The sequence below is a fragment of the Rhododendron vialii genome, chromosome 4a (assembly GCF_030253575.1).
Source record: "Rhododendron vialii isolate Sample 1 chromosome 4a, ASM3025357v1".
NCBI classification, from domain to species: Eukaryota; Viridiplantae; Streptophyta; class Magnoliopsida; order Ericales; family Ericaceae; genus Rhododendron; species Rhododendron vialii.
This window is the reverse complement of record NC_080560.1, coordinates 30,728,062-30,743,436: the sequence shown is the minus strand read 5'-3', so window position 1 is coordinate 30,743,436 and position 15,375 is coordinate 30,728,062. Positions and strand designations below refer to the sequence as shown.

The 15,375-nt window shown below is 36.8% G+C and overlaps 1 protein-coding gene across 3 annotated transcripts in view; it reads right to left on the bottom strand.

Moving 5' to 3' along the window:
* LOC131324763 (V-type proton ATPase subunit G-like) overlaps nt 1–15,375 on the bottom strand; it is a 37,438-nt gene that overhangs the window by 20,232 nt on the left and 1,831 nt on the right. For 2 of the 3 annotated variants that reach the window (XM_058356870.1, XM_058356872.1), the window contains exons 2-4: nt 8,621–8,722; nt 7,493–7,593; nt 6,621–6,939 (exon numbers count right to left, since the gene is read on the bottom strand). In XM_058356870.1, the coding sequence (XP_058212853.1) occupies nt 6,796–6,939; nt 7,493–7,593; nt 8,621–8,708 (333 nt within the window). In that variant the 5' untranslated portion in view covers nt 8,709–8,722 and the 3' untranslated portion in view covers nt 6,621–6,795. Of the gene's footprint in view, nt 1–6,620; nt 6,940–7,492; nt 7,594–8,620; nt 8,723–15,375 lie in introns of those variants that run through there. The other variant, XM_058356871.1, reaches the window with a different exon arrangement.

Below are 15,375 nucleotides of genomic sequence, written 5' to 3'. Positions count from 1 at the left end.
ACACGGCACCGTTTTGTTAAAGAAAAAAAAAAAAATTTTCCGCTTGAAATCCTAAGGAGCAGAAACGTGATTATGAGAGCTTTAGAGTTAAAATTTAATTATGTCTCTTTAGAATAATATGATCAGAATAATAAGATCTTCACGTCAATTCAAACGGATTGAAAATTGGAGCACTTAATTTTTTAATCATATTTTTTAATATATAAACGGTCTAAAAAATTAAATTAAGTGTGCCACTTTTTAATTCGTTTGAACAAGTACGAATATCTTATTATTCTAATCATATTATTTTAAAGAGATATAATTAACTTTTGTCTATAGGACTCTCATAATCACGTTTCTGATCTACAGGATCCTAAATAAAGAGCAGATACTTAATTATGAGAGTCCTAGAGACAAAAATTAATTATATCTCTTTAAAATAATATGATTAGAATAATAAGATATTCGTACTTGTTCAAACGAATTAAAAAGTGACACACTTAATTTTTTAGACCGTTTATATATTAAAAAATATGATTAAAAAATTAAGTGCTCCAATTTTCAATCCGTTTGAATTGACGTGAAGATCTTATTATTCTGATCATATTATTCTAAAGAGACATAATTAAATTTTAACTCTAAGGCTCTCATAATCACGTTCCTGCTCCTTAGGATTGCAAGCGGAAGAGTTTTTTTTTTTTTTCTTTAACGAAACGGTGCCGTGTGTGAGTGTGGGCAGGGGCTGCTGCCCACCCCTGGGCAGCAGAGCCCCCGCGTCCCAACAAGATTGTTTGGTCCGCATATCGAGAACTTAAAAACAAAACATTTTTAATTTTTTCTGAGCAAAGTTACAAGATATCATTGAATTTTTTTCAATTTATGGAAGAAGTTTGAATTTTCTTTATAAAAATAAATTATTGTTAAGTTTTCGTTTTGCAAACTCAACAGGGAAGAAGTAACCAAGAAGAACATCTCAAACTAGCGGCTGGTTACATGGTCATTAGGTTACTAAATGAACCTTGATGTAAATGATGTATGGTAGTAAATTGAGTGTCAATGGTCATATACCGACAATTAAGCGTTTGGAGGTTGTGCATTCGAACTACTGATTAGCATTCGTAGCATCTCCAACATAAGATGTCAAAGCTGAGGTGGCTAAGTTAACGGTTTTGACATCAATTCACAATCAAACCAATCCGCCTTCACTCATGCCACAGGTGACTTGGCTTTGACAACTCATATTCGCATGCCAATTTTGATAGCTCCTAGTCGCATACCAATTTTTAAAAAAACTTACCATTTGAAATTTACAAAGTGTGCCGTTTGAGTTTTATTTTTCCTGTAAGTTGATAAGCTCTATTTTTTGGCATAAGGATTGGAGAGGGAGCACTTGATGTCAAAAAGTTACATAAACCTTCAAAAAAAATTTTGACAATCTCCAATTTGAAACCATGTGTCGGAGATAACTCTTTGACTCACTACTGCTACTTGTAGCCAAAAAAACAAGGAAAAACAAAGTTGGTATTAGGTACTACAGTATATATCTGAGCAGGACAGTACCATAAATTTTGACAAGTTAATTAATTGTGTCCTTTAAAAAAGTGAAACGCAGTTCAAGATTGAATCCCTGGATCAACTCATCTGATTGCCTACCATATCCACTGGCTTTTCTACTCCCTAGATAGATAGGGGATCGACTATGTTAGCAGAATCATTTTCCTAAAATGCAACACTTTAATTTTGGCATGCACGGATTTCTAGAGATCACAATTTGTAATACTAGCACAGTTCATTTGTACTTCATCTTCTCATATTTCTTCAGATTAGATGAAATTGATTTTTAATTTTCATGTCGAAATTTAGTTTTGCATTCTTATGTATTCCTTCCAAGGAATATTTTGGACTTAAAAGAATGAGATCGGAAACTTTAAAATATCGTGTTTGTATCACTAGGTACAAAATTTCGACAACTCCAAAAGCAAATTAAATCCAAGCTCCGTTCTTGTCAGATTACATTTTCACACTCTCATTTTATTAATTGACTATTTTTTGGTATTTTTGTTTGTTAATTTTCAATATCGCTCTTCCATATCTATAACATTTCACACATAAACAAAGTTATACATAACTTGTATAACATGTAAAGGATATTCCCTCCGTCCCATATTCTTGGTCCTATTTCACTTTTTGTGTCACTCAAATAATTGTCTATATGTCACGATCTATAATATTTTTTTATATGATTTTGAAAACTTTGTTTAGTAAAATTAATTGAGATCTATCAAACAAGATTCATATTTAATATAAAAAAATATTATAAATTAAAAGATATAGCCAATAAGTTAAAAAAATTCCTCTAATATTCATCTTTCCCGCTATTAGTTTTTCCTTTAACAAGGAAAAATATATCTCAGACTTCCTCTCACAACTCCACTTCACGTTCATATTTTGTATGTTAGTACAATTTTTACGGTTAATGTAAAATCATGCATCGATGAGTGATAAATATCATTACACGAGTTGATGTATCGGGAGAGATAAAAAAAAGGGCATGCGGAGAGAGAGAGAGAGAGAGGTCTTTGAAAGCTCTCTCAAACTTCCTCTCACAACTCTACTTTACGTTCATATTTTCTCTGTTAGTACATTTTTTATGGTTAATGTAAAATCATGCATCGATGAGTGATAAATAACATTACACGAGTTGGAGTATCGGGAGAGATAAAAAAAGGGCATGCCGAGAGAGAGGTTTTTGAAAGCTTTCTCTAAGACTTTCTCTCACAACTCCACTTTACGTTCATATTTTCTCGGTTAGTACAATTTTTACTGTTAGTGTAAAATCGTGCATCGATGAGTGATAAATATCATTACACGAGTCGAGTTGTAGTATCGGAAGAGATAAAAAAAAGAAAAAAAAAAAGGCATGCGGAGAGAGAGAGAGAGAGAGAGAGAGAGAGAGAGAGAGAGAGTCTTTGAGAGCTCATTGTGACACAAGCAGCAAAAGGAAAGAAGATTGAAATTATTAAACACACTAAACAAAGCAATGTACTTTGGAGGAGAGGGACATTTGAATGAATACTGACCGGTGTTCTTGTTGTCGTATATATATATATATATATAAATCCATCGATCTTATGATCCGGAAGCTGCACATGCTTTGCATTGTCACCCTCTCTCTCTCTCTCCTCTCTCTCTCCATCCAGTGTGCATGTAGTGACTAGTAAAGTATACTAGTGGTAGTATTTTGTCTGTACTACTCCTGCTAAAGGTCAAATGGCCTCCATTTGCGCGCACAGTACCTCTTCTGTCCTCTTCGGTCAAACATCATAAACTTAACCAAAAGCCTATTCCAAAATCTTCTCAATAATACATTAAAATCAATCAATAATTTGCGCGCACAGTATTTTAGTATTCCCTCCATCCCTAAATAAGTGTCCGGCGTGCAAAATTAGGCCTTCAAAAAATGCATTTGTTTCATTAAAAAATCTTTTTTTTTTTACAAATGAATAGATAGCAATTAATTCTATTAGATTGTGAAAAAAAATTAAATTTTTTAATAAAAAATATGCATGTTTTGTACAGCTTAGTTTTGCACGCCGGACACTTATTTAGGGACGGAGCGAGTATCAATTATTAAAATCAATAAGTTTAAGTTAATTAATTTTTGTACTCTCCTTCCACATGAATTTATGATATTAATTTTTTATGAGTAAAATAGTACACGAATGGACAGATAATTTTGCAAATTCACATGCAAATAATAATAAAATGAATGATTATAGATAGCGGGTGTGAAACAACAACCCGATTGGAAAATTCTCAACCTAGCTTTTATATATGGTAAGTTTTCTAAATTTGACTCTCAACTTATTTGGATAATTCAAAAGTTTCCATTTTGATGCAGTGATGTTGAAGAAAAAATCCCTACATAATGCACCAAAGATTTTCTATACCCAAATTTTGATGTACCAATGTACCAAGTGAGTTTCAGTCGTGGGATCATGTTCTGTGATTTATGATTTTGTGATTGAACTCAAAATATGATTCTGCAACTGAAACTCATTCAATACGTGGGTACACCAAATGACCCTTTGGCCTTCATTGGAGAAATTATGCCAGCTCCAACAAACTACCAATTAAATGAGAAAGTGGATGGTATGGGCAGTGAAGGGTGGGACCCCCACCATGGTATTCAGTGAGATGTCTCTGATGGAATCAATGCCATTAATTTGCTGATTTTAGAACTAGTCTGTCACAATTTGAAGGCAGCCAAGTAGAGGGAGTTATGGAGAGTGAAATTGGTTTTCACACTTTCCCTCTGAGGCTCGGAGGTTCGAGCCCAACAGAAGGTGAATTTTGAGATTCAGAGCTATGAACAATCTTTGCACTTTTTGTTGACTAATATATAATACTTTGCTAACTCCGCAGATGATACAATATTGGGAAAAAAAAAGTAGAGGGAATTATTACTAACAAAATTTGAAAAAACTAGTGGATGGAGGTAGTGGTGAGGGGAGGCCAGGATATATTTATTATTTAAATGGAATACAAGGAGATTTGAATATTTGATATAACCTGGTGCAGGCCCCACTTTCTCTGACTGCATGTGATCTGTTTCAGTTAGCAGAAATGAACACGAAAATTTGCCTCTTGGATTTTTTTGGCTGAAACTTCAGCATGGATGTGGAAACAACAGAGGAGAAGATTTGCCAAATTGGACTGAATGGTTCAGGTTTCTATCCTAATGAAAAAGAAATGCATGTGTCTATGTACAAGCCCCTGTTGACATGTTTTGTTTTTTACTATTTTGTTTGTCGATCTTACATGTAATTTTGACGAGAGCATCTCCTTGGAGGGGGTTGAGATCCAGTCCGGTGTCGATTTTCAAGCCTGTCCCGGGCCCGACAAAAGGATCGGAATCATTCATTTTGTCGAGCTCATAGAGTACTATAACCCTGAAAAAATTTATGTCAATCGGGTACCGGTATCCAAAGATTCAAAACACATTTATCTTAAAGCAAATGGGTGCAGTCCAGCGTGCAAAGTGTTTTTTATCCAAGATAAATGTGGCCCGATCAGGTATTGATGAGTATCCGATCGACATAAATTTTTGCATGGTTAAGGTTCTGGACGAGTTCGACAAAATGAATGATTCCAATTATTTTTTTAGGCCTGGGAAAGGCCCAAAAATTGACAGTCGACTAGACCTCAACCCCCTTGGAAAGGTCTTAGCTAACACCACTCCCACACTAGGATTAGCTAATCCGGTTGGAAAAAATAACGAATTACTCCTCAAATCTTTTTTGTATTCTCAATGCAATGATTTAATGAGAGCGACCAAGTAAGATATCACATTATCCACTATTATCCACCTATATCATCTACTACTCAAACCAAATATAAGCTAATCTCCCCTCCTTAACTATATTCACCCAAAACCTTATCCACCCGGCAAATGAGCTACCTAGAGTTCAAGATCTATCCATCTCCAATGCACGCGATGGGATATAAGAGGCGGATATGTTATCACCCCAGGTAATATATCTGAATTACTTATATCTGGTGCTTGCTACTCGGATATAGACCATAGATATATTGTGGGCAGATATAATAAGGATATGGGGGAGATGTGGTGTTATTATATCCGCCCTTACAAAAATGCCACCATTCTATTTTAATTCTATATCCACCTACTCATATCCACCCATAACAAACCAAGTATATACATATCAGTTTTATAAATTACTCAAATAAATCATCTATATCTCATATATATATATATAGATAGAGAGAGTTAGGTTCCGGTGAGGGATCCCTCATTTTATTAAAATGAGGGACTCTCCTTCCCGATTGAATTTCGATGATCCGAGCCGCTCAAAGTGATCAGAACGTGATTTTAAGGGTCCTTGTGTGAAATTAGCAAAAAAAATGACCGGGAAGGGCTTCATCCGAGCAGTTTTCATTGAACGGTTCAAAAAAAACTGCTCGGATGACGCCCTTCCTGATCATTTTTTTTGCTGATTTCTCGCAAGGACTCTTAAAATTACGTTCTGCACACATTGAACGGTTCGGATTTTCAAAATTTGATCGGGAAATGAAAGTCCCTCATTTTAACAAAATGAGGGATCTCTCACTTTAACAAAATGAGGGATCCCTCACTTGAAAATTCCTATATATATATATATATCCTTCTTTTTATCATATCTCCCCTCATATTATATTCGATCGGCAAACGACCCATAAATTTGGTTCTTAAAATAACTCCTAAAGTACACACATAGGTAACAGTGGGGTCCAATTTTGTGCTAAGGATTTGCTAATTTAGGAGTGAGAGAGTACTCCAATGGACTCTCTAAAATTGGCTCTCTAATAACATGTTATAACACCAATTATTCAAAAGCTTAAGCAGCTAGTAAAGAGATGCACCAATCGTTCAAAAGCTTAAGCTACTAATAAATAAGCACAACAATGTATATAACATTATCCAACACCCTCAATTGTTCGGATTTTTCTCATCCGTACTCCATTGTGTACCCTTCTCCATTTCTCAAAATTCTACACCTTCATTAACAAGACTGAACACGCACAATCAAATGAACATACAGTCGTACACAATCGAGGCGCTCTAAGATATTTGATAATGATATGAAGAGTCACCAATAGGGTTTGTTATTGAAAGCCCGCAGCAAAATGTACAAAAGGATTGCTATCTACAGAAGGCAGCAAGTCTGTTGATGTACATGTTTACCGATAAAATTCATGACAAAACAATCATGTCCAAAATAGAGCATGGCACCAACTTAACCAACAAAAAGATTAGACATTAACAGTAGTAATATGCTTCAAAAGCATTTGGCTGACGTCAAATGATATTTTTCCAGCCTCCATTTTGAAGTGGTGGATCTTTGCATCCGTCTCTTGTTCAAGGCGCTCCACATTGGTGCCTGAATCTCCACAGCTCTGGGTTTATGATAATTTTCAACAAAATGAAGCTCTGAATTAGACAAACAGTGACAGATCACCATACATATAGCGGTGAAGAAGTCGTACAAACAGCCTGAGCCTGTCAAAATGCATGGTGGAACCTGGATGCGTTTGGATCTCCAATTTGCGGAGGTCCAACAAATACAAACGAGCAAAATAGAAAAGAAAACAATCAAGTAGAAGCTAATTTGATCTCTTTTAAGTTAGTTTATGAAAATAGGAACAAAATTATGAGTATGAACAACAAACCAAGATTTGTTTATTTAACTGTAAAAGAAGTGCACAATGAATTCTATTTTCATTTCGTTTCACAAATCACGATTCAAACATAGCCACAAATTCACTCGCTAGGAAAACACCAAGAAGCAGTGAACAACTAAGACTCTGGTTGAATTCACACATTATTCTTTGATGTTTGCAATTGTCACCAAAATATTCAGCAATGAAAACATGAAGTTGATAGATAGATGGTAAAAATTCACAAAGCTCAGCACACAAAGAGGTTTTACTGATTTGTTTTTAGATTTACCTCTGTGATTTTCCTTTGAAGCTCAAGTTCCATCTGCGCTCGATATTCGGCTGCCTCCTTTCCAGTTTCCTCTTGGGCTTGTTTTAGTCTGCCCATTTTTTCTTAAACACAGACAAAAACCATAGCAAAAAAACTTCAGAAATAAATTTATACTCGTCATGGAGAATTAAACATACCTACTGAAGTAATAGTATGACTTCCACATATTGAGACTATGTAAAATACTAGCATTTCCTTGTTGCAAACCTACAGAAAAAATAAACTTCCTAGCTCCAACAGCAGACATACATGTCACTAATGAACAATGTCATTTTATTGAACCCTAGTTACCCGAGAATGTCCTAAGTATACTATTAAGTATTTAATCCATAGCTAGTGGTATCTAAAAAACTAGGTATGACCCTTTGTGAACAAATTTCAGACTTCAGCTTCTCATATGTATCTAATTGGACGATTAAATTTAGTACTTAAGACTTTTAGTACATAATATGGAACAAGTTTTTTTTTTTATTGGCTGAAGTCATTATTGTTAGAATAGTTAGATTAACACATTGGAAGAGGAGTTAAACTCCCAACCTCCTTTCTCCTGGCACCTAAATACACCCTTGATGCCGTTAGGCCAAAGGCCTCTTGGCAATACCGAAAATTTTTTCCACACTGAAAATTTCAACAATCACTTTTAGCACTGCTAATTTTCCATTTTCCATTTGCAATTTGCAATTTTAACAACCAAGACTAAAAGTCTTGACCTGAAAATGTAAGAACTCCATAACTTCGATAGGCAAGGCATGATCTCCAAGCATGAAAAGCACAAATGTGCTAAACCCATCAGCAGCTAGTAATTAATTCAAACATGCCTTCGGAAACTGTTATACATACTTCTATGGCCACGATTAGCACATCAGCAACTTGCAATGGTTCCAAATAAGCCCGCGGAAACTACTATACATACTTCTGTGGGACAAGGGAAAAAGCTAATTTTTAATTTTTTATATGACTGTCATATAAAAATAAGTCTACATGGGAATCCTTCCTCAGATGAATATGCTTTATCTAACTTCATGCATCTCACATGTGCGACCAACTTTGAAAAAGATCAATAGCAGGCATCGATAAGAGAAGATATACCACTTCTGGCAGCATTGACAATTTGTTGAGCTTCTTGTTCAGCAGCTAGCAGTAGTTTAATTCCACCTTGCCGCCTATTGGCTTCCATACTTCACCGCAATGCTGCATACAAGTGAAAATATCGGCCAAAAGAGAGGTTAGCAAAATAAGAAAGCCACAATTTTTACTTAATGAGGCTTCAATGATAAGAATCTGACCAAGATCATCACGATACCAAAGTAGGTAGCGGAAACCAGATTGTATGAAGATAATATTTTGTTTACAATTTTAAAAAGCTAAATCACTGAATTGATGAGCCTGTTGGATGCATGATTCTCTCACAAAACATCTACATTCTACCAAAATGTATAATGGAACCAGCTGGAACTACAAATGCAAAATATTGCACAGCATATCCTTCTTAGAGCAAGGATAAAGGTTAGAACTTAATCTTATTCCACCATGCATCTGTAACATTCATCTGTTTGCGCCCTATATGAATGTCGATCTGATACGAATGAAAAGCTCCATCCCTTTCGTAATGAGGGAAAAATTGAATTAAAAATGTGTCAACGGGATGTCATCCATGCACAAAAGAAAGCAAAGAACAAAAGGCCCAACAACTTGAAACACCAAAAAGAGACAGATCAATAAAATGGGCCTATGTGCCACTCTAAATGCTAAAACTATCTAGCATGTCAAGGAATTGATCAAGGGTTAAGTCGCACTCCCTCGACTCTCAACTAAACAACCTATAAAGGAAAAGACTCCTAAGTTTAAACAATGGCCTCTCTTCCCAATCAATATATCTTCCATTCTGCTCTCTCCAAATAAGCCACATCAAGCATAGCGGGATCAAGCCCATAGCCTCTGGTTTAGGCTTCCAAAGCCTATGAGACTTGTCTAACCACTCCACAGCCATGACATCAATTCCCCCACTTTGAAAAGAACTGGACTCCGGCGAGTTAGGTGCAACTCCCAAAATACCAGCATGTGGAAAAGCTCGTTGAATTAGGAAAGAACCTTTCGGCAATTTCAATGCTTGGGCATCTGTGGCACAAGAGTATACTTCTTTTTTCCATCAATAAAGGAGTAAGTGTTGGCACGCCCGGCATGGTGTACATCACGATCCCACAACCATGTTCTTCCCAAAAGTATGAGGCTTGAGCGGCAAAACATCACACATGACCGTCTCTTTAAAGCTCCCAATGGTGAAGGTGACAGGACATTGTTTCTCAACCTTCAACTTTGTATTAGTGATCTAAGCCACATGATATGGTTCTGGAAGTGGCTCAACTTTCAACCCTAACATTTTGACAGCTTCTTCGGATACCACATTGGCGCAACTACCAGTATCAATGACCAATGAACATACTTGCCCGCCACAACTAACCCTTGTTTGGAAGATTTTCCCTCGATAAGAAAGATGCTCATCACTTTTGGAAACATTTTTATTTGTTGGCATAAGAAGACGGACAATGCCCATGAATTCATCTAAATCATCAAAATTTACCTCCAAATTAGGATCAATGGGATTACCAACCTCTTCATCGGTTGGTGGTTCATTGCATGAGGCCTCTTTTGGGATTTCCTTTCCAACAAAGGCATTTGACTTGCTTGGACATTAAAAGGATAAAAGACCATAACCATGGCAGTTGAAACATCTTGTTCAAGAAGTACTACTTGCTTGAGATGTAGATGAAGATGTACTAGGACAAGAGGACTTGTTAGGAATAAAAGAATTTCCTTGCGGCTTCTCATTAACCTTATTTCAACTCTCATCTACCAAAGTCCTTTCACTCCGGGTAACGCTTACACTGGTAGCCCTCGCGGGAGTGTTCTTTTTCAAGCATTCCTCCATCTGGTTAGCCACTTGAACCGCATCCGCCATGGTAATTAATGTCATGACCATGGAGTGGTTAGACAAGTCTCGTAGGCTTCGGAAGCCTAAACCAAAGGCTATGGGTAGCACAAGCATCGAGAAGTTTTTTTGGTCCAAGAACAAGTGTCCTTGGTAGTTCAAGGGTTATCATGAATTTAGTACTTGCATTAGTATTCATTTAGATGCATTAAACGCATGTTACAAAGTTCAATGTATTCGTTAAACACATTTTAGTTCTTTGCATCTAATTGTTAGTAGGTTCGATGTATGCATTTATATCTAGGTTCATTCATTATCTTGTTAAATGTGTTCATTGATTAGGTTCATGTCACTTAGACTTCTAGGATTTCGAAAGGCCATTGTTTAGCCTATAAGTATGGATGTAATCTTTCTTTCCAACACAGGGTTGAGTAATGAATTGAGTTTTACAAGGTTGAGGCCATTGTAATTGGGGTTTGGGGTCCTTCCTTGCAGAAACCACCCGCAATCGCTGCGGTCCTTCCTTGTAGAAACCGCCTAACCCTTGTGAGGGTAAAGCGCCTCTATCTCTCTTCACTCTAAGATCTTCTTGCAATCGCTGCAGCTTCAAACTTTTGGGCAAAGCCCTCTGGATTTTTTCCCATGACAAAAGATGTCAATTTACTTAGTGATGCTTTTATCTCCTCTGCATCACTTTTTAAAGTTGCAACACCTTCTTGAATAGCCTGAAGCTCTTTGGAAAGAGCATCGACCTTGGAATTAAGTTCGCTATTTGTCACCATTGAATAAATAGATCAACTTTGAAGATGCAGGAGCATAAACTCTGATACCAAACTGATGTAGGATGGTTTTAGGACACTTAGAGTATTGCTGCCTACAATTGAAATCGTGGTGGTTTTAGGTGGGTAAACAAGAATATTACTTGGATAAGAGTGCAGAGAAGAAGAAAGGAAAGAAGGAGAAGAGAGATAGAGGTGTTTCACCCTTGTGAGGGTTCGGCGGTTTCCGCAAGGAGGGACCGCAGTCAAAACCCCAATTACAATGGCCTTAGCCTTGTAAAACTCAATTCATTAATCAATTCTCTGTTGGAAAAAAAGATTACATCCATACTCATAGGCTAACGATGGCCTTTCGAAATCCTAGAAGTATAAGTGACACAAACCTAATCATAGAACACAAATTACCAGATAATGAACGAACCTAGATATAAATGCATACATCGAACCTACTAACAATTAGATCCAAAGAACTAAAATGTGTTTAATGCATAAATTGAACTTTTTAACATGTGGTTAATGCATCTAGATGAATGCTAATGCAAGTATTAAATTCATGATGACCCTTGAACTACCAAGGACACTTGTTCTTGGACCAAAAAGACATCTCGATGCCTGCCCTATCCATAGCCTTTGGTCTAGGCTTCCAAAGCCTATGAGACTTGTCTAACCACTGGCCCATGACATCACTCTTCGACATTTTTTCCCGATCTACAACTGCCAGGGTAGTCTTCCACTGAACCACCACCAGGTTTGGACTCCTTAGAGTGTGGGCTTTCACTGCTTGAATCCGGGTCATATTCCAATGCAACTTTTCTGGCAACTTTGCCAAAGCTCCAATTTCGTTGGTCTTTTTCTTAATGTTTTTCTAGTGCTACTTATTCTGTTTTGATTTGGTAACGTAGTTTATTGAGTTTAGAGTGGTTTAGTGCGTTTTTATGTTAATTGTTTCTTTTTGTATCCAAAGCACCCATAGTTCAATCCCAATGCCTTCACGAACTCAGGCCAAGGCCAAGGGCCTAGTCCCGACCAAGGAAGGGAGTTCCTGGGTCGCTAAAGGCCACGCAAAACGTAGGGTAGTGGTGAGTTATAACAAGGAAGAAGATGTCCCGATTGCCAATCCTAATTGTTATAAGAGAAGAGATGCGGCGACTATTCATTTGAATCATGGTTGTATGACGTAAGGATGATTTCATCCTTGAATGAATGGTTGAATCATGAATGTTTCCTATTCTATCAATTTTTTGTGTTTTTATTCTAGACTTCAAGCCCTTGCATACATGGCTTGTCATTGAAACATGGAGTCGCTTGAGAATCTTGGGATAGGCTATACTTCGGAAGCCAAGGTGTGCTATTAGACGGACTGTACTTAGATACGGTTTGTACTTGTCAGACAACTTGTAATACAAGAAGATAGCCTATGCTAAGCGGTTATCCGTGGCTATTTTGTGATGAATTGGATGGATAGTCTTTAACTTAGCAAGACTCAAGTTACGAGAGGGGAACCAGATTCAAAGCCCTAGAACTTTATCCACTTGAAAAGCAACTAACTAAACAACAAAATAGAGCCCAAAGCAAAAGGAACCATGACAAAGTCTAAAAGCTATCTCAAAATAACATAATTAGTCAGGCTTAAGGTTAGCACCTAGAGCTTATGCAGCGGGGAAGGAATCTAAACTAAGGAGCACAATTTAGAACCATCAAGCAATGTCAAATTTGGTGTCTTATATGATCCTCTCTTCTTTCTTTACCGAATTTTATAGTTCATCAGATCGATGCACAAAAGCATGTCCTTTAGCAGTGAACATCTAAGAGCAAGTCCACCCATTGGTGCCAAAATGGCATTGGCAAAGTTATTTTTTGGCTTACTATTGTGCCAAAAAGCCAAAAAGTAGCAATTGGTGGGCTGCTTGGTTTATCTTATTGTTACTCGGCAGATATTTCTTATGCAGTTCACATTGTTAGTCAATTTGTCTCTGCTCCACGAAATACGCATTGGGCTGCCCCCTTACGTATTCTCTGTTATCTTCGTGATACCCTCCATCAGTGCCTTCTGATTTCTTCTACATCAAGCTTAACCTTCCATGCTTATGCTGATGCTGTCTGGCAGGTGATGTCAGTAACCGCAAATCTACCTCTTTGTGTTTTTCAAGGCGATTCTCTCATCTCCTGGAAAAGCAAAAAGCAATCTGTTGTTGCTCACTCCACCGCAGAAGCTGAATATCGTGACATGGCCCATGCTACCTCTGAAATCGTCTGGCTTTGCTGGCTTATTTTCGATATGGGGGTCTCTGTTACTACTCCTACACCTCTTTACTGTTACTACTACTACTACTACTACGCCTTTTTACTGCGACAACAAGAGTGCTATTCAGCTTGCCCACAACGTGGTCTTCCATGAGTGCACAAAGCACATTGAGATTGATTGCCATTTCAACCGCCAACATCTCCAGTCTAGCACCATTGTTTTACCCTTCGTCTCCTCCACACTATAGCTTGCTGATTTCTTCACGAAGACCCATACCGTTGTTTCCGCTTTCTCCTTGACAAACTCTAGGTGCTCTCTGCCCTCGCACCTTGAGTTTGGGTGGGTGGGTGGGTGGGGGTGAATATATATTATGTATCTTCTTGTAAAATGCTATTTTAGAACATGTATCGTAATCAAATCATAGGGTAATTATATTGTAATCAAATCTTGTAATCTTCCTTTCTTAGGCGTAGCTTTACTACATTTAAAGGTGTACTCACCTCATTGTAATTCATTCAGAAATAATATCATTATTTCCGTCTCTGTTTTCTTTCATCTCTATTTTCTATTAGTTGCTGCACCAATTCAAAGCCATTTTAGCACAACCTAAAATCTAAACCATCATATCAAACTCGTCTCATTTTTAAATCCAAAACAAATGGCTTGGATGTCGTGGAGAAAATGGCGATGCCATGTCTTGTGCCAAATTCATTGCCATTTTTTGGCATCATGAAATGGCAATGGGTGGATTAGATTTTGACAAAAAAAATATGCCAAAATAGGGCAATTGCAAGACAAATGGCTATAGGGTGGACTTGCTCTAAACAAATGTAAACATGTAGCCTCAAACACATAGAATTAAACCTATGAAGCACCGACACCTCTAGAGGTCGACTTACTGCAGAGTCGGACACAGGAACACAGTGGGGACATGTACGTGGCATGTGGCGTGTCCCATAATTTAATTTAAATTTTTGAGAGGGACACGGGGGGACCTCGATGGGACACGACAGGGGTCAAAGTGTAATTTTTTTAAAAAAAAATTAGGGATCAAACTGTAATTTTAAAAAAATCAGGAGTCAAACTATAATTTTTCAATAAGGTTGTATTGAACTTATGGATGTCTTGTTTTATTTGAAATGGTATTGGAATTATGAAATTTTCATTTTGCCCAAATTTTGCCATTTAAACTTGGAAAAAAATTGAAAAAAATATAAATAAATAAATATACATGTGGCGTGTCCCCGCCGTGTCCCCATTTTTTTAGAATTCCCGTGACCGTGCCCGTGCATCATAGAATTAAACTAAAATCATGAAGGGAAAATAAAAGGAACTGCAAAAGATACATCGATGGGACACGACAGGGGTCAAAGTGTAATTTTTTAAAAAAAAATTAGGGATCAAACTGTAATTTTAAAAAAATCAGGAGTCAAACTATAATTTTTCAATAGGGTTGTATTGAATTTATGGATGTCTTGTTTTGTTTGAAATGGTATTGGCATTATGAAATTTTCATTTTGCCCAAATTTTGCCATTTAAACTTGGAAAAAAATTGAAAAAAATATAAATAAATAAATATACATGTGGCGTGTCCCCGCCGTGTCCCCATTTTTTTAGAATTCCCGTGACCGTGCCCGTGCATCATAGAATTAAACTAAAATCATGAAGGGAAAATAAAAGGAACTGCAAAAGATTCTAAAATATCCCAATTCTAAAAAATCTCGAAATTACATAAGTTAGATCTAAGGTCTAAGAGCATCTCCACTCTTCACCAAATCCTTACTCAAACTCACATTTAAGTAAAAAAAACCCCAAAATCCACCTCCACTCCTTACCCAAACCTATACCAAATTTGGGTTTTACTCAAAATTTTCACTAAATTTGGTTTGAA